The sequence below is a fragment of the Cetorhinus maximus genome, chromosome 32, assembly GCF_964194155.1.
Source record: "Cetorhinus maximus chromosome 32, sCetMax3.hap1.1, whole genome shotgun sequence".
Lineage (NCBI taxonomy): Eukaryota > Metazoa > Chordata > Chondrichthyes > Lamniformes > Cetorhinidae > Cetorhinus > Cetorhinus maximus.
The window spans coordinates 8,921,705-8,942,307 of NC_135910.1; the positions used below are offsets into that span (position 1 = coordinate 8,921,705).

At 46.9% G+C, this 20,603-nt stretch overlaps 1 protein-coding gene across 1 annotated transcript in view; it reads right to left on the minus strand.

Moving 5' to 3' along the window:
* Window positions 1-20,603, minus strand: part of LOC144671289 (cation channel sperm-associated auxiliary subunit gamma-like) — a 59,343-nt gene that overhangs the window by 20,699 nt on the left and 18,041 nt on the right. The window contains exons 2-3 of the mRNA XM_078533099.1: window positions 20,329-20,382; window positions 3,278-3,425 (exon numbers count right to left, since the gene is read on the minus strand). Coding sequence (XP_078389225.1) covers window positions 3,278-3,425; window positions 20,329-20,382 — 202 coding nt within the window. The remainder of the gene's footprint in view (window positions 1-3,277; window positions 3,426-20,328; window positions 20,383-20,603) is intronic.

Consider the following 20,603-nt stretch of genomic DNA (forward strand, 5'->3'; position numbering starts at 1 on the left):
TGCTGCCAGGCCTGCTGAGTTTTTCCAGGTAATTCTGTTTTTGTCCACAGTACAGTCTTTCAATGTCCATTGTAAAAAGTATGGCATTGCAGGGTACCAATTAGTAAGTTAACCACCTCTATAAAGTGGGGTGTGTCTTTAATGTACCAAGGGTGCTTCAGTGCTAAGTGGTTCCAAACTTAAGTCTCATCAAAGCACAGATGAGGAGATACATTAACTTGGAAAAAATCACTGAAATGTGAAGTAGATGTGAATTAAACCATTCGTTATCTGATGGTTAGCTTGATGCTGCAGAATTAATTTGTGTGTGTACTCCCCTTGGCACACAGTTGGACCTTTGGAAGCCAATATCCTGGTATGTTCATCAGCACTCACTTTAAACAGAATTATTGAGGGAAAGAAGCTTGAAATTGGCAGCCCAAAACCAGAATTCTGGAGCATGCTAATTGCTTGCAATTAATTTTTACAAGCAGCTGCAGATGTGACACTCAATCCCAATAAAAGTAGCCTCCGGAAATCAAAAATTAGCCCTCATGAAAATCTCAAGAAGGGTCCTCAAAAAAAAAATTTTGGCTCCTAACCTGTAGGTTATTTAATAAATTTGTGCATCTGAACATTATATCTCTTTGCTCCTCTACATCTTTTAAGGATTTACTGTTTAGTATATGTTCTCTCCTTATTCATCCTCCCAAAATGAATTATCTTGCATTTATCTGCATTATACTGCATCTAACTTTTCTGCCCAACTTACCAACATGTTTATATACTCATGAAGCTGTTTACAGCCCCCTTCTCAATTAACTATCCTTCTTATTTTTATAAAATTTTTGTAAATATCAGTTATATATTTTGAGCATTAGTCCCAATACTGTCCAATAAAGAGACTATTGTTTATATCCCTTTATTCTTAAATCATCCATTAACCACTACTCTTGGTTTTACTATCCTTTAATCAACTTGTTATCCATGCTGCCATACTCCTTTAATACTTATCAGAAGCCACCTATTCAGCACCTCAACAAACAACTTCTAAAAATCCATATATGCAATGCCCACAGCATTTCCCTTAACATGCTCCACTAGGTTCTCAAAAAATTCAATTAAATTTATCAGATAACACTTGCTTTTTACAAATTTATGTTGACTGTCTTTAATTAGCCAAGACTTCCTAAGTGAATACTAATTTTATCCTGCATTAGGACCTCTGGAAACTTACCCATTATTGATGATAGGCTAATCTATCTATAGTTACCTGGTTCAACCCATTCTTTTTTGAACAGAACAATTGACTTGCTTCCCTCCAGTCCTCTGACACAGCTTTTACATTGTTACGAGAATGTGTTTTTTTTAAAGAAAGAGATACAATTTCTAATGTCTTTTTTTTCTGGCTAGATTTTAATAAACTGTAATCCCATTAAGACAATGGAAAGACTGCCAGCAAGCTGAATATACAACTTGCATTCCACCCTAAGCGGGATGAAAAGGAACAGACTCTCAAACCGCATTCCCTCAGCCCCCGCCCCACCACCAAACATTTGAGGAACGTGAAAGATCCATCTCCCATTGACTTTTACACTATTACTCTTCAAAGGTTTCTGACATGAGATATCAAAAATGTAATTACCTGTTCTACAAAAAATGACTACAGCAGGCATGGTACTCGAATTCCTCTGGAATGTACAGCCACAGGGCTGTTTAAAACTGTTTACCAAGGGCAAGTTTTTCTGGTTGGCGAACGGGGGTGGGGACCACCCGCCGACAAGTAAAATGACGAGGGTATACGTCGGGCATGCGTCCCAACATCACCCTGCGTCATTTAGATTTTCAGTTTGGCGGCCACTGAACTATCAACGGCCTATTAAGGCCATTAAAAGACTAATTAACCTCATCGATGGACCTGCCCATCCAACCTTAAGGTTGGCAGGCAGGCCGGGAGCCCAGGCGGGCCTCGGAAAAAACATGAAACCTCATCCGCGGGTGGGATGAGGTTTCATGAGGGTCTTTAAATTTTTATGAAAGGTTTCAATAAAAGTTATGGACATGTCCCAACTCATGTGACAGTGTCACATGAGGGGACATGGCAGGGAAATTTTTTAAACCTCTTTATTTAAAGTTTTAAATCGGAGACGATCTCCCTGAGGCAGCACTTTGCCTCAGGGAGATCTGTGTGCTCTTTTGTGCACACGCGCGAAAGAGCACACTCCCAGCTGAGGGAATCCCCCCCCGCCACCCGCACAGGGAGTGCACAGCGCTTCCTGGCGGACGTCACGCTGGGCAGGCCTTAATTGGCCCACCCACGTATAATGGAGGAGCACCCCCGACTGGGGGCGCCGATCGGAGCCCGCCCGCCCACGTCCGCTCCAGCTCTTCCCCCTCACCGACAGAGGGAAAATGTTGGCCCAAGTCAGAGCATAGATCGGAAGAATACACTGAAGGGCTGCAAGAGCTGCGTCTCTCTCTCTCTCTCTCTCTTGGAAGCATTGTGCATGGATATTGCAGAGTAACCATCCTGAGAAGAGAAATCTATTGCAAACCAAGATCTTTTCGGGATAAAACGTGGAAATCTGCTCCATACAGCTACACCCAGGAAGACAACTGAACAAGACGTGGAATTACTGCACCGAGATCAGCCAAATGACAGTATTTTTTATTGTTTATTTTTTCAGGAATTGTAAAAAATCTTTAAATCTATCCTCGTATTCTACCTTCTGTACTTGTGTGTGTGTGTGTCGCCCAGGGAATGTGTGTGAAGTATGAATGAGGGTTATGATTTACCTAGAGCAGGATTTTCCAGCTTCGCCCGCCACCGGGATCATCCGGTCCCGCCAAAAGTCAATGGACCTTTGACTGGGCTGCCGAGTCTCCCACAGCGGGTCCCACCATGACGGGACTGGAAAATCCCAGCCCTAGTTTTTTTTAATTCAGGAAGTAAGGTCAATAAATTTATCTCATTCTTTGATTTAAACTCAGAAAATCTGTCTGATTAATTCTTCGTAATCTGGAGGTGTACATAGTGGGACTCCTGTAGTATTGGCAAAGCACATACTCGCTAAATTCACAACTAAACCCTGTTACAGCCAGACCTGGAGTGGTAAATTGGACGAGACAATTTTTACCCCTCCTGACGTGGTCATAACAATATCCAAATATGTTTGAATGATTGTGATCAGACCCTCCACTATTTTTTACTTTGTCTTCATTCAATGTTCTATTTTCTTCAATTTTGTTACACCACCTTCTACTAGATCCGCTTGTGAAAGTAATAGAGGGCACTCACCTTTATCAGCAATTGGTGCTGCTAATAAAGCAATCTCCAATAATTCTGGTATAGTGTAAAATGAATGCACAGGTTCCTGAAATCTTATATCCACAATAGGTTTCATTCCCTGAAAGAATGCAGAAACAGCAGCTACTGCATTCTCTTCCTATCATTTGAACAGAAAAAGAGATAAGTTGATCAAAACAAGGAGCTACAAATTATGAATCAGCAGAACTGAAATCAAATGCAACATTTTTATGTAACAGAGAATAACATATTAGAATGCAAACATTAGTAGGTCTCACATGAAGTTCGTCATAGGTAATCCACAAATTAAACATAGTTTTTGATGTTCACCACAGTCAAACTTTGGCTCAAATGTGGCAATGACATATGTTGCTGTAATACAGTAAATGGATTTTTCAGTACTATGCTATGACTAACAGAAGGTAAGAATAATTACATGCTTTGACATCAAAAGTTTAAAACCTCTCAGATATATTGGTGACACTATTGATCTCTCACTTTACAAAGCTTGCTTGAAAAATTACTTCTTCACTCCACAGAACTTATTTCCAAAAAATTAGCACGACATAAACAAGTACGTAGGAACATAGAAAATAGAAACAAGAGTAGGCCATTCGACTTTTCGTGTCTGCACCGCCATTCAGTTTGATCATGGCTGCTCTCCTACCTCAATACCATTTTCCCACACTATCCGCATATCCCTTGGTGTCTTTACTACCTACAAATCTATCAATCTTTGTCTTGAACATATTTAATGACTGAGCCTCCACAACCCCCTGGGGTAGAGAATTCCAAAGGTGTGCCAACCTCTGAGTGAAGAAATTCCTCCACTTCTCAGTCCTAAATGGCCTACCCCTTATTCTGATACTATATCCCCTGGTTCTAGACCCCGCAGCCAGGAGAAACATCCTTCCCGCATATACCCTGGCAAGCTCTGTAAGAATTTTGTATGTTTCAATGAGATTACCTCCCATTCTTCCGAACTCTAGGGAACACAAGCCCAGTCTCCTCAATCTCAGACTGTTGAGCCTTCATTGAACTCCCTCAATGGCAAATCCTCCCTTAGGTAAGGAAACCAAAACTGTATGCAACGCTTCAGGTGCGATCCGAACAAAACTCTATACAATTGCAGCAAGACACCTTTACTCCTGTATGCAAATCCTCTTGCAATAAAGGCCAACCTACCATTTGCCTTCCTAATTTCTTGATGCACCAACATGCTAGCTTTTGTTGACTCATAAACAAGGACAGGTCCCTTTGGATATCAATATTTGTCAACCTCTCACCATTTAAAAAATACTCTGCGGCTGCAATTTTCTGGCCAGTCCCGCCGAAGACAACAGACTTTTGAATGGCCTGCTGCATTTTCAGGTCCCGCCCCACCATGATGGGACCAGAAAATTCCACCCTGTATTTCTGTTTTTCCTACCAAAGTGGATAACTACTCATTTTTTTCACATTATATTCCATCTGTCATGTTTTTGCCCATTCACTTAGCTTATCTAAATTCCCTTCGAGCCTCTTTGCATCCTCCTCAGAAGTCACATTCCTAACCAGGGGCAGAATCATCCCAGGTTTACAGTAAGTGTGGTAGCAGGTAGGTAAAACGACATTTTATCCGTCGGCCGCGATGGCAGGTTTTCACACCGTTTCGTCCAAATCCCGCCACATTACTTATGCATTCCCAGGAAGCATGCCATTTCGATGGCAGGCGGGCTCTCGTTTGCCTGCCCCGCCATCACCTCACCGCTTCGTCATGCCAGGCACCATATTTAAAGCTCAGACACGCTCACACATCTCAGTGCTTCCAGGCCACAACTACTGCAGGATGTCCACGAAAGGCAATAAAGACTGCAACCCCTAGGTTTAATGGCACGTCACAGGAACACCTTTTGGATGCCATGGAGACGATATCCCCTACCGCCGCAATGTCCTCTACCTCGCTCTGGCTGCAAAATGGGCAGCGGCATTACCAACCAGGCTTGGGGGGTGGCGGTCATCACCAATGCCTTGCAAAAGAGGACAGCCACCAGTGCCATTACAGGATGAATGGTCTCATCCATTCCGCCAGGCTGACTCAATCTTCTCATCACTCTCAATTCACACACTCACAAAAACATCACACATCTACAGGGATCACACACATCAAGGGGCAACACCACTAACTCTCTCACACACCCTCACATCTCCATTAGTATCATATCCTCTCAAGCTCACATCCTCATTCCTGTCCAGAAACATTCCATACAGTGCCATGTATCCTGCTCACTTTCCCCATCAGTTTTCATGCAAGAGATGCCTGCTCACACCCCAGACCAGGGGTGGAGTGGCCCACATTAGGCCCCTCAATCACTTTGAGGAGCATGCCTTCATGCTGACTGGTGAGGATGTGGACACTGCCTGAGGCGACGGTGAGGTCTGCAGCAAACACCCACCTGAGGTTCCTGCACGCCATCATTCCTCCCTCAACGCAACTGAGTGCTCCCTCTTCTGCTTTTGACTCTGCTGTCATGCACTGCTTACTGCTACTTGGGTTCACAGGGAGCTCTGCCAAGGGATCAACGCCCTCAGCCAGCCAGTCCCTCAGCTCCATCCACGCCCTGATCTGCAGCCAATAAGGAGCAGCCGGCCCACGAGTGATTCTGGAGGGAAAAGTTTGTGTGGGGCAAGGCCTTTCAGAGCCTCGTGCAAGCATTCTCCCACGCATGCGGATCCTTCACATTTCACACGCATCTCAATGTCCTGAGCATTTTGAAAGATGCCTGCTGGGGTTCACTTTCGGTTGTCCATCTGAGCTGACCTGCATCTCTGCCCTCCAATTGATCACAGCACATGACCTCACCCACCACAACTCTCGTTTCACTTTCGATTTAGCAAGCATGGTCTGGATTTACTGCATTGTGCGCTTGTCCGTCTTTTTCCTCCCACGGTCACCCATTTCCTCTCCCTCATCACAGTTGACCCCCCGCCATCACCGTCCACTTCCCCTCCGTTACCTACCAGCCACAACCCGTTTCTTTCGGGGTTGTCCAGGTGAACGTGCATGTTCCCTTCCTCCCTGAAAATCCCACCCTCATACACATTTGCTTACCCGACCTCCTCCTTCCCACTCCCAGGGTCAGTGTCTGCCTCCGAATCCCCACCAACCGCCCTCACCATCTCTTCTATCGCTACCATCGAACCTTCACCATCCCACCCTACTGCATCAGACTGCCCTCAGTCATTCTCACCCTTGTTCCATACCACACCCACCCTCATTCGCTCCCCAGGAGGTGGGCATGGACCTATCCAACCCCTCCCATGCACATTCACTTGCACATCACCCCCCTCTGCACCCCCTCCTCCCAGGAACCCCTTCCCCCCATGGAACACCTTCCCTCCCCCCACCCCATCCTCCAAACCACCTGGACTCCCCCCCACCCCTCCCCCCAACTCAGTCCCTCCCTCTTTCTGACTCCTTCCTCCACCCTCACCTTTTCCGCCACCTTTGTCCCTCCCCCCCCAACTCCTTCCTCCAGCCTTATGCCTTCCTCCAGCCTCACTTCTTCACCTTAACACCCCCCACAACCTCATCCCCTCATAGCCAATCCTAGCCCTTCCTCTCCTACCCCCTCGACCATCACCCGTTGTAAGCATTAACGGTGACTATCCAACTTCTGTGCGCTGCTTTGCAGCAGAGCCATGTCCATGAGAATCCACCCAGTATGCCATGGACATTCCTCCAGTGTGCCCTTGGTGTCTGGCTCCAGCATCTGCTGCTCCTTGGATGTTCACGATGTGAGCAAAGCCCTGCAGGTAAGTCCCAGCTTCTGCAATTCACAGTTGTCAACACGTGTTCTACACCAGCATGCTTTCCCGCCAACGTGGGCGGACAATCCAATGGGGGGGGGGGGGGAGAAACGATTCTGGTGGGCAGGCCTAATAATTATATGCTGATGTATTACAATGAGGTTCCCGATATCCGATGGTGGAGAACGTGACCTGCCATCGGCGGGCTGAGCAGACGTTCGCGAACTGGCTTCATGCCATCGTGAAACCAATCGTGCCATATTGTCTGCTCACATCACCAAACATGCCCAACACTGGTGGGCACAGAAAATCCTGGCCATCACGTCGGATTTTACGCATACTCGGGATAACAGTAGTCCCAATTTGTAAACACTTAATCTCAGCTGTGGTGTTGGCACAGCAACAGCACTATTATGGAGGGAGTTGCAGAATTTTGACCAACAACAGTGAAGGAATAGCAATATACTTTAAAGTCAGGATGGTATGTGACTTGAAGGGGAATTGCTGCTGTTGATGTTATCACACACCTGCTGTCCCGGTTCTTTCAGGTGATAGAGGTCAGGGATTTAGAATGAACTGAAGAAGCATTGGAGAGTTGCTGCAATACATCTTGTAGATGCTACCATAGTGCTTCAGTGGCAGAGGGAGTGAATGATTAGAGTGGTGGAAGTGGTATTAATCAAGCAGGCTGTTTTATGCTGGACTGTGTTGAGATGGCAGGCAGGGACAATATGATGGGAAGGCCAAAAATCAAGTTCACATCATCATGAAACCAGTTAGCCATCGTTCCCTCCATCCGTCAATGGCAGGCAGCCGGAATCATTCCCCCACGTCGAATTTATCTCCCACATCGGCATGACTTCAGAATGATGTGATTCACAACAGCATTTAAAAGGTGTGCACCTGGTGAGCTGAACTTCAAGGAAAACTCAGAGGTGAGTGCAAATTAACGCCTCACAGTGCTCATAAGGGTCGTGACTTTTAACTTCAAGGAAGATGTGCCGTATATTCAGGCAAGGGTGCAAGCAAGTCGCTTTTACTCAGCTGGCTGACAATGCAGTGCCGGGCAAGGGCTACACTGCGGTTGGGGCAAGGGGGTTTGTGCAAGGCAGCACAGTCTGACGGTAGTGCACAAGCACGGTGGGAGGAGGAAGAAGTGGCCATGCAATAGGGAAGCCTTGTATTAAATGAGCATTCTTACACAGCTGAAGCAGTTCAGGTGCAGCTACATTGATATGCTTGGAGTCCAGCCTCTAGTTTATCTGCCCACTCAAGCAACGCAGAGGCATGAAATTGCCACCAAATGCTCCTGTACTTTTCATCCCTTGGGCACAGACTGCAAATTAATGAGAATTTTATAGAGCTGCAGAACAAATGGACAACTAGGCAAGTTGCGAAAGCTGGCCACGGAGCAGTCACTGGTGGAGGTTCTCACAGCCCTTTGCAATGTCTTCATTAAGGTTTGGACCAGTCTTCCCCTAGGTTCAACAGTGCAGCATTGCAGTGTGGGTTAGGAGAATGCCTGCGCCTGAGCTGAGAGCACAGCATGCTGTACAATGGGCGAAGCTGCCACCAATCGGTCAGGTGGAGTGGGTCAGAGGTGGGTGGGGTTTCGGGCAGCCATGCAGCACACTAAACTCTGGCCATCCACTCTGGCACTCTCCAGCATGCGTTAAGGGGCCTTGAGACAGAGCTGGAGCCACACACGTAACCATGAGAGATCCCTAAGAGACCAACGCTAATGCACGCATCTCTTTCTTTCATCCTACAGGAGCAGTACATCAGGAACATGGAGCCTAGTGACCTAGCTGTAGGCCTCATGGCTTACAGGGAACGGAGACGAAGGCGAAGAAAGCGACAGAGGCAACCGGCTGGGCAGAGGGAGAAGCAACACCCTCAAGAAGAACTGGCTGGGGCTCTTGCACATGCCACGGAAGGGTCACAGCGTGCCATTCCAGGTCGATGCCCAGCTAGACCCAGGTCTACAAACAGCGCTTGTCATTCCTGCAGATGATTGAGAACCAGCGTCGCCGAAGAATGCGCATGTCCAAGGAACTGGTCTGTCACATATTCCACGTGGTGCAGGATTTAGCACCACGGGGATTTGGAAGGCCTCCACTGCCAGTGGCCGTGCAAGTGACTATGGCGCTCAATTTTTACAAAAGTGGCTCCTTCCAGGACTCCACAGTTGACCTCTGTGGGATCTTGCAAGCCTCCGCGCACACATGAATCCAAGTCGTCATGGATGCCCTATTCGCAAAGTTGCACACAACTTTGTGCATCTTGCCCAGGATCAGGCAAGCCAGGAAGCAAGAGCGCTGGGATTTGTGCAGATCCCTGGCTTTCCACAGGTGCAAGGTGCCATCGACTGCACTCAAGTGGCGCTTAGATCCCTGTGCCAACCAGCAGTGCAGTATGTGAACCGCAAGGGCTTCCACTCGCTGAATGTTCAGCTAGTCTATTATCACAGCATCCTGCAGTTCTGTGCACGATTCCCAGGGAGTGTCCACGACTCTTACATTCTCAGTAGGTCTCAGATCCCTAACGTCTTCCGGGATTCAGAGGCTGCAGGGTTGCCTCCTCAGAGACAAGGGCTACCCACTAAGTGGCTGATAATACCTGTGCAGCAGCCACAGAATGCAGCAAGGAGGAGGTACAACAAGGCTCATGCTGCAACTCACACTTTGACGGAGCAAACCATTGGGGTGTTAAAAATGAGGTTCCGGTGCTTGGACTGGTCTGGTGGAGCCCTCCAACCCAGGCGACACGCATCGTCGTCGCCTACTGCGCCCTACAGAACCTGGCACTACAATGGTTGGATGAGCTGCCTGAGGAGATGGAGGAGCTGCACGTCTCCTCCGATGGGGAGGACATCGACAGGGAAGAGGGTGATGAGGTCCTGAAGGCGGCAATGAGGCCATCGCGTTGTCCAGTTGAGATAGTCACACTCAGGAGGCCCTCATAGCCACTAGATTTGTAGAGGACGATGACAACATGCAGTAAGGACACTCCATAAATCCTCACACTGCATTTGTGAATGTTTAACTCCTGTCCTGGCTGATGGCAGCACATATACCCTCTGTGATAAGGCTCTTGTCATGGAGACGCAGCAGATGCCCTTAGTCCCTACGTTCCAGGAGGATGACAATGACACGCAGTGGAGACACTCCATAGATCCTCACATAGCTTATGTGAATGTCTGACTCCTGCCTGGTTGATGGCAGCTTGCTTGCGCTCTGTGAACTGGGTCATATCATGGGGATGCAGCAGGGAAACTTTAACTTCTCCTGATCCTATACCATCCTCCGTGAGCAGAACCCTTTAGGACCACACTGTCACTGGACACATGCTGATGAGATGGAGGCCAACCGCACCTCAAAGGTGCTGAGAGCACACAGAGAGAATGACGGAATTCTGTGCTGCTGGCCCAGGACATTCTGGCAACAATGATAAACCCCATCGAGGTGAAAGCATGACTGATGTGTCCAATGACGGTGAAGGTGCATCATTAGTGTGCTGGGAAGGTTGCACAAAGCATAGGGAGGCAGCCCTGGACTGCCTTTATCTTGTGCAAGAAACCAAGCTTTCACTTCAGGCTGACACGAACACTGCTCATCTTAACAAGGAGCCATAGACAGGGTGACATTGTTGGGAGTTTATTTACAACAGTCAACATTACGTATAAGTGATTGACGCACGTGGTCACACGGTGGAACTACATTTTCTTAACCTTCCTAACCCTGCCGACTTTTGTGCTCCTCTGACATCCACAGCGAGACAGAGGCAGCCTGCTGACTGCTATGCCCTGCCCACGATGACCTTAGCAGGCGTTCTCTGGAGAGCCGAGACATGAAGGGCCCCGGCCTGCTTTGGGTCTCCTGCTCTGGGGCTCCTGGAGGTACACCCTCCTCGGACTCTGGAACTGGAGCTGATGGGTTGCAAGAAGAGGGGAGTTGGATCGGCTGGACATTCCCAGAGTCATCTGGGTGCATGGCCCCAGGGTGTCAAGCTGCTGGTCCTCCGCCCTATGGGTCGCCGACAGCCCTTGGCTGAGTCCTTGAGAAGGGGAAGCTAGAGTGAGACCCAGCTTCCCCGTACCCCTCTCGCGCTGACACTATTGGAGGCCAACTATGGCGTCAGTGATGGAGTTCAGCCCGAGCAGCAGTGCAGGACAGATGTTCTGAACCAAGTTCTCCATGGCGGCCGCCATCCTACCGATGTTGACCTTGGTGTGTTGGCATGAAGCATAATCACCTGGCACTGAAGGCGGACAGATTCCTCCATCATGCCTTGCAACCTGAGTGCAGCTCTCATCGTTTCCTGCTGTTACTGCGATTGTCACTGCAGCTCCAGCAACTGACTGAAGACAGTCCAGAGGGTCATCATCTGGCTCGCATTCAGCAGAGCCCTTGTCTCCAGCAGTCCTCTGAGTGCCAGCGACCTCGGGTGTCCCTGTCTCTGCTTGCTGTGGAACAGACTGTGTGCTGTATTCACAAGATAGTGACCCCGAGCCTGAACATGTAAGTCCCACCGAGGCGTGTGTCACTACGCTGGTGGAGGGTATGGTTGAGCACTGTGACAGGTCTTTGAGGGTGCTCTCCTCAGGGTCCTCATCCAAAGTGCTGTTGGCGCTGGAGTTGGGGCCAAGGTTGCCTGAGGGCGATATGGCCGATGTGCCTATGAGAGAAAGTGGAGATTATTATTAGTCATTATTAGATTATGGCTGCTGCAGTACACACAGTGGACTCATAGTTGAGTTGCCAGAGTGATGATCTGGTGCATGATCCTCACTTGGATGCTTGGTGCTGACCTAGCCACCACTGCAGGAATGGTCCACGTCCTTCCGGCCAGCCCTATCACGCAGTCTTTAAAAGGAGTGAGGAACTTGATGTCTGGCACTCCACCCCCATCTGGGACCTCTGTGCGTGATCTTGTCCTGTTTAAAGATTATGCAGAGTGTGTGAGCAAGGCATATGCCCGGCCAAATGAGAAGGATGCCAGATGTGTGTGCGCGCGCTGAGTAGAGCCATGGACAGGATGAGGAGGTGGTCTCCAGAGATGAGATGAGGCCAGATGGAGATGTGAGGTTAATGTGAGACAGTGTGACTGGTGATGCCCCTTGAGCTGGCAGAGTGGGATGCCAGTGAATGTATGATGATGGGCTTGTGAGTATAAGAGTTTAGAGTGATGAGATAGTTGATTTACCCTGCTGTCACAGATGAGATTGTTCATCCCCTTTCTGCACTGGATGGCCAACCTCTTGTGGGCAGTGTTGGCACTGACCACCTCTGCCACCACCTGCCATCAAAAATCCTAGATTGGTGATGTTGCTGCCCCTCCTGCACCCAGAGCGGGGCTACAGGACATCATGGCGGGCCTCCACAGCATCCAGAAGGGATTCCACAGAAGCGTCACTGAATCGGTGGGCTGCAGTGTTCTTGCATTTTGGAGCCATGTCTTGTGTGCAGTAGGCCTGGGCTGGAAGCACTAAGAGATGTACACGCAGCTGCACTTTAAATACAGCACCTGGTGTAAAGAAGTGGCAAGGTGACGGCATGGCAGGTGAATCGGAGGCCGCCCACCAGCAAAATGGCATACTCCCCATGAGTGAATAATTAACGAGGCGGGAAGAGGATGATACAGCACGAAAACCCACCATTGCAGTCGGCGGGTAAATCGACTTATTTCCCACCCGCTACCGCACTTTGTGCAAATCTGGGATGATTCCGCCCTAAGGAACAAACCTCCAAAAGGAATTTGAACTATCGTTCTGTGAACTTCGGTGGAAAGAAGATCAGGCGCGATGAAAAATCAGCTGCTGATTCGCTACAAGCCCGTTTCACATTACTGGCGTAGACCATTTTCACCCTCTACCACTCCCCCACCCCAATTCCTAAATTGCAAACGCCTCATGGTGAAAGTAGGAAAGCCTATTGTCCAAGATGAGGCCTCCTCTGTCCTGGTGAGACCAGATGCAAATTAGATAACCATTCACAACTGCAACCCAAAGTTCTCCATGCATTACCAATTCCCCATTCCACTCCCGCTCTCCACTGTTGGCTTTTATGTTGTTCATATTAAGATCAATGCGAGACCAAGAAACAACACTAACATTTTTTGGCATTTTGCAAACACACTTTGGCTTTCACTTTCGCAATGGCATGAAATTTTGGCAATGTGGGTTTTAGAGCTTTGGGACATGAGGGGATGGGCTGTCGCTTGAGTTGGAGACTGTTTGTCAGAATACTGATAGACAGTCTACACTCTTGTACCTGCTCTATTCATCTGCTAAATTCCTCTTTCCCAGTTTTTCCATCTATCTCACCCACTGTGTCTTTTACTTAATTTCTTTTCATTATGCTTCCAAGTGCGCTATAAGAACATGAAAGTGTGGCTGCCATCATCATTTTGCACTCAATGCTTCAAGTTATTACTCATTGAATCAAGGATTTGCCTCAACTAAAATCTTAATTATATGAACAAAACAAAAGAACTAATTTGAATTTAATATAGCTCTGGGTTCACTAATATGTTAGTAACAGGTTTATCAAACTCTTTTTAAAAAAAGAAATACTAGTAAGGATAAACCTCACTATTAGTAGAAATCAATGATGAGAGATTAAGACCAAAAAAACCCTAATCATCTAAAGTGAGGCTATATTCTACTTTATACGATGTCCATCATAGCTTTAAAGCTGTTTAATTATCTTAAATAGGTTAGGTAAAACCTATCATCAACAGGAAAGTACAGATAGCCACAATTGCATTATTCAATTCTAACTTTCAGACTGCTGTGTCAATAAACACCCTATTTTTTGCAACATGCTCAACGAATTTCATTTTGGGCCAGCAGCGAGCTCCAGCCTAGAATAGATAATATTCAAGTAGAATATAGTAGAGCAAAGAGTATTCTTTGAGGTGTCTTCCTGCTTTGACGGCTACCCTTTGACCTTCCACTCTACTTCTTACATTCAAGAATCCCAAAGTTGTTGCTCAGCCAGATGCTTTTGTGAGTAGATGTCTTTCAAGCTGCAAATCTTTAAAATCAGGAACATGGGGCGGAATGTTATGCTGCAGGACTTTACAGTCCTGCCAAAGTCAATGGACTTTTGAACGGCTGCATTTTGCGGGCCCGCCCCGCCACAACGGTGCTGTAAAATTCCACCCATGGGCTCAAATCAGGCACACTTCAGTTAGCTATGGGCAGAATTTAGCCCTTGTCGGGCAGACTCGGCAGGGGCGGGCATGAGGGGTTGGGAAGCCGACCGCCACCTACGATTTGGTCCGGACCATGATTACACACTGGCGGGCTAATTAAGGCAGGGGGGTGAGTATAAGCACGACCTTCGCACATGTGCACGCTTGCAAATCTCTCTGAGGCACAGAGCTGTCTCAGGGAGATGAATATTTTTCCAAACATAAAATAAAGATTTCAAAAATGTAATAAAACATGTCCCCTCATGTGACTCTGTCACATGAGCAGGAACATGTCATGAATGAAATGTAAAATTTTTATTTTAATTTTATTTGCTGTTGGAAACCTCATCCACCCCACCCCCTCCCGCGGGTGAGGTTTCCTAAAAAGTGCAAAGGCTGCTTTTGGCCTTTTCGCCTGCCTGCCAACCATAAGGGTGAGTGGGCAGCAAAAGATTTATTTTAATTACCTTGTTAATGGCCTTAATAGGCTTTTTGATTGTCGGTGGGCGTGCTGCCAACTCCAACGCACACCTGCCGACCGAAATATCGCACAGCTGCACATTGACGTCGGGACGCTCGCCCAACGTCAACACGCGTCATTTTACGCTCGAGCGGGTCGGGCAGGCGACCGCCCACCAAGGTGAAAATTTTGCCCCATGTGTAGTGCAAAGAATGTTGAAATTACAACTACTTTCATGTTTGTGGTTTTTATCTGGTACTAGGCTGTGCATCTCAAAAGGGAATCTCAACCCAGTATCATTGCATGATTTTACAGGTAAAGTGAAATATAACTCATTCAGCTTGATTTCAGTAATCGGGAGCATTATTGCTTTCCAAAACTTCAAAATTTAATTAGCTTTTATTGAGATGCGTGAAAAATGAATTAAGTAGTCTGTCTTGATTTATCTCCCAACTTTTGGAATTTCAAACAGAAGTCTAACTACAATAAAAACAGAAAGTGCTGGAAATACTCAGTGGGTCTGGCAGCATCTGTGGAGAGGGAAACAGAGATGTTTCGAGTGGAATATGACTCCTCTTCAGAATTCAGTTCTGAAACATTGGCTCTGTTTCTCTCTCCACAGGCCAGACCTACCGGGTATTTCCATCACTTTCTGACTTTCTGCTTCTATTTCAGATGCCCAGCATCTGCAATATGTTGCTTTTATTTTAGAAGTCTAACTGTATTAAGTTTGTAGGACTTAGATATAAAAATATCACTCCAAAGTTGGAACAATACAATAGATTTAAAATTGGAGTTAGGATATTCCAATTAAATTGCAGAACTGAGAGAAGTAGGGGCATTAATGTGGTTCATGCTTCAAGAATCCCCATAAAGGACATGGATGATTTACATCATCATGTGCTGATGTGCAAGTCCTGCTCAGCACCCATAGTAAGTCTCAAGCACCATCAGCATACAGAGACTGCGCACACACTGGGCGGAATTTAATCCTGGTTCAAGAAATCTTGCCCAACAGCTGGAGATCTGACGAGAGCCTACATCATCTCCTTTGGGTAAGGTCTGCCGTATTAAGCGCCATCAGACACTTAACTGGCCAGCAATAGGCCTTTCTCAGAATTAAGGACCGCCAGGGCTGAAATCCTACCACCTGAGAGCTGTTGACCAATCAGAGGTTCTCCATTGTAAGCAGCGCCACGAAGTGCCGTGGCAGCTGCTTGCATTGCGCCCATCAAAGGCCCAGGATAAACAAGGAACTCAAGGCCAAATGCGAATAAGGCCGAAATAGGAATCATAGGGTGCGGCTCAGGGGAGTGGGAGGAGGGAGGCTGGAGGCAAGGGCAGGCAGATGGCTTTCAGCAGCATTCCCCACTTTCCAATGTGGGGTGCTTCAATCAGGCGCCTTGGAACCACCACCCTCCCCACCCACCAGGAGCCCGCAAGCAAACCCAATGGTTTGCTTTTTGGGCATCCAGTGTGCAACTCTTCTGCCCTGGTTGAATGCCAGTAGTGGCAAGATGAGGCTCTTAATTAGACATTAATTTCCCACGAGGGCCTCAATTAGTGTCCAGGCGAGAAGGCTGTCCACGTGTCTTCCCATCCCGGACTTAATCAGGTGGAGGTGGGAGAGGGGTTCCCAACTGACACCGTCCTGCTCAATTAAATGCCCAATCATCCAAACTCACTGCCAGGGAGCATTTAATTTCACCCACTGTGTGCGCAAAGCTCATTAGAACCCCTGTCATACAGTAGCTAATGTAAATTTGTGTTGCATCTAGGGTGTATAAAGTGTGTTTCAGACACTCTGCCTCTTTGCATTGGGCACTTCCAGAGGCCTGCAAAAGAAAAAAGGTTTGGTGGGTGACCAGCTCCATCATATACAGCACTCTTTTGAACAATGGCCTCCAATATCTGAACTGTAAATTGAGTCTTTTTCAACGTATTTTTTGAGAAGAAAATGCAGCCACATTGCTTATTAAGCTTCTGCCAACAGATAAATCATCCATGGCCTCAGCTTTCTCTCGCATGTGGTTGCTGAAATCACGGCTCCCTGCTTGGAGCACGCAACCAACAGATTTATCTACACATTCTTTCTCTAACAGTAAAGCTTTTACATAGTGCCTTTTACAACCTCAACACATTACAGCCAATGAAATACTTTTGGAGTGTAGTCACTCTTGTAATGATAGAAATATGGCAGCCAATTTGCACACTGCAAGCTCCCACAAACAGCAATATGATAATAGCCTGTTTTGATTCAGGGTTAAATACTGGCAAGGACATCACCCCCACTGATCCTCAAAATTGTGCTATGGGATCTTTCACATCCTTCTGTGTTAGCAGACTGAGCCTCATCCGAAAGACAATACCTCTGACAGTGCAGCATTTCCTCAACATCAGCCATTTTTTGTGCTCGTCTCTGGAGTTAGATTTAAATTCACAACCTTCTGACTCAGAGGCAAGAATGCTGTGAACTAGGCCATGGCTGACATTAATACAAACATTCTGCAAAAGATATATATTGCAGCATTCTAAAATTCAACGTTTTTATTTAAATACAAAATATTATATCATGCCTCTTTTCTCCACCACAAATTGTTTTCTTAAACACCTCTCCCCTGCCTCCTCCATCCTCACTTCCATCAGGAGTTCACAGATAGCTTTGTCACCGAGATTGAGACCTGCCTCTGCTGCTTCCCTTGATTCCTTCCCTGAGCCAATCAGGCCAAACTTCTTTTAAGGTTTCCGCCTGTCCTGAATGAGCTCTCAAACCCATCCCCCCTGCCCCAAACTCATTCTGAACATGACACCCACTTCCTGCTCCCTCAAACTTACTGCAAACAAACTGGTGACTACCCTACTTCCTTACCTGGCACCCAAGTTAGCTGAAATTGTTAACAATTCTCTCTCCTCAGGGAGTCATCACCCCTCCCCTTAAACAAAAACAATCTCTGACTCCACTGTCCTTGCAAACTACAACCTCATCTCCAACCTCCCTTTCCTGTCTAAGGTCCTTGAACTTGCTGCTGACTCCAAATCCATGTCCATTTTTACCGATATTCTACATTTGAATTCAACCAATCAGGTTTCCATCCCTGCCAGAATGGCCATTATCAAAGTCACAAATGGCAATGTGGCTGAGGCTGTGATAAACTATCCCTTCTTTGTCTGACATTAGCAGTCTACAGCCCACAGTTGACCACAGCATCCTCTTCCAATACCTCTCCTCCATCATCCATCTGGGTGGGACTGCACCAGCCTGATTCCATTCTTAATTTAGCAAAGAATCACCTGCAATGATTCCTCCCCTTGTTCCTGTACCATTATGTCTGGAGTCCCCCAAGGATGTAACCTTGGCCACCTCCTATTTCTCATCAACATGCTGCTCCCTGGCAATATCATCCAAAAACAACAAAATCAGGTTCCACATGTACGTTGATGATACCCATCCATACCTTACCATCACCCTTCTCGATTCCTCCACTGTTTTTAAATTGTTAGATAGCTTATCGGGTATCCAATACTGGATGGGTAGAAATTTCCTCCATCTAAATATTTCAAAGACAAAAAGCATTATCTCCAGCCTCTAATACAGGCTTGCTTTTCTAGCCACTGACTCTATCCCTCTCCCTGACAACTGTATGAAGCTGCAACCTGAGTTTGCAACCTTAGGAGTGGAATCCCAGATTTGCACGAAGTGCGGTGGTAGGCGGGTAAACGTTTTACATGGCTTTTCACGCCGTATTTCTCTCAAACCCACCGCATTAATTATGCATTCCTGGAATACACACCGTTTCGATGGCAGACGGGCTCTGATTCGCCTGCCACACTGTCACCTCGCTGCTTCATCACGCCAGTCACCACATTTAAAGTATAGCCACGCTTAGTGATTCCAGCCCAGGACTGCAGCAAAGAAGACATGGACCCGAAAGGCAAGAAGACTGCAGCCCTCGAGCACCTTTTGGAAACTGTGGAGGCCCACTGTGATGTCCTCTACCCCCGCTCTGGCCGCAGGAGGGGCAGCTACATTACCACTCCGGGTTGGTAGCTGATGGCAGTGGTGATCAATGCCAATGTTGCACAGATGAGGTTGGCCATCCAATGCAGACAGAGGATGAATGATCTCATCCGTACAGCCAGGATACAGCAACTATCTCATCACTCCAAACTCTCACTCAAGCCCATCATACATTCATTGGTATCTCACTTACTGCCAGCTCAGGGGACATCACCACCCATTCTCACACACATACTCTCACATGTCCATCTGGCCTCATCTCCTCTAGAGACTGCCGCCTCAGCCCTCACCATCTTTAGGCCACTTGCACAGATCAACATGTACGCCCACATACACCCTGGGATATCCTCCTTCCCCAGCACAGCTCTCATCCTAAGGCCTCTTCCCTTGCCTGAGGCCACTTCTCCTCTTTCCCCAAGCAAGACCTTGCCCTGCAGCCATTGAAAAGCCACCCACATGTGGCTGATCTGGTAGGTAGAGACCTACCTGTGAGTCCCCCTAAAAGTGATGCGGTGCTGTCTGTAAAGCCTGGCATTGCTGACTACGAGTGCCGACCAAAGCAAGGTAGGTAACCTTAAAGTCCCAAGCGAAGTGCAGCCGTCCAAGTGCATACCTTATATATACTGTTGTGAAACACTTCTGCGATCCAACTTGCGGGGGTGGGGTGAATGAGTTCAGCAAGCTGGCCTTACAATGAGATGCTGATGTATTACAATGAGGTTCCTGACATCCGATGGCCATCGACAGGTGGAGCGGACAATCACAAACTGGTTTCACGTCATGAAATCAATTTTTGGCCTTCTCGCCATATTAACCACTCACACCACTGAACGCGCCCGACGCTGGCAGGCACAGAAAATCCCAGCCTTAGTGTTGTATTTCACCCAAGATGAGTTTCCGCATCATCACCAAGGCCACCTACTTCCACCTCTGTAACACAACCTGACTCCACCCCGCTTAAGCTCATCTCCAGCTAAAGCTTTTATCCATGTCTTTAGTAGCATTATTTCAATGTTCACCTGGCAGGTCTCCAATCTTTCACCCTATATAAACTTTGTCTCATCTAAAACTCTCCTGCTTATATCCTAACTCAGACGGTGTATTCGCCCATCGTCCCTGTGCTTCATGACCAGCAATGGGTCTTAGTTCACCAATACTTCAATTTTTAAATTTATATGTTCCATCCATGGCTTTCCACCCCTTTCACTTCTCCAGCCCCATAATCATCTGAATTTCTGTACTCCTCCAATTCCAGCCTCTTGAACTTCCCCTACATTAATTGCCCACCATTGGCAACCTTGCTTTCAGTTGCCTGTGCCCTAAATCCTAGAATTCTCTCCTTAAAGTTCTTCGCTTCTCTATCACTCTCTCTCCTGCTTTATGACACCCCTTAAAACCTGCCACTTTGACCAAGCTGTTGATCATCTGTCCTAAAATCTCCTTTTGTGGCCCAGAGTCAATTTTTTTTGATAATGCTCCCATGAAACATCTTGGGACATTTTATTACATTAAAGGCACTATATAAATGCAATTTGGTGTTGTTTTTGTTGTACTACAATAAAGAAATGTCCACAGTACCTTATTTTCACAGGATAAACCTAACTTAAGGAAATAAGGGAAAGCGTAGTAGTGCTGAAAATAAAAGAAAATTTGGTTAAATTGTGCAAGCTACATCACATTTATAGTTTGTTGATTTTGTAATAAATGCACACTTATTGAGGCAAACAGACATGCAAGTATACTAAGTTCCAAATCCCAAAACACATCAGTAACCTTTTCCTAACACATGAAATTTACTTGGAGTATCGAATTTAGTAACTGCAGTAAAATCAAAAGTTGGATCATTATGCACA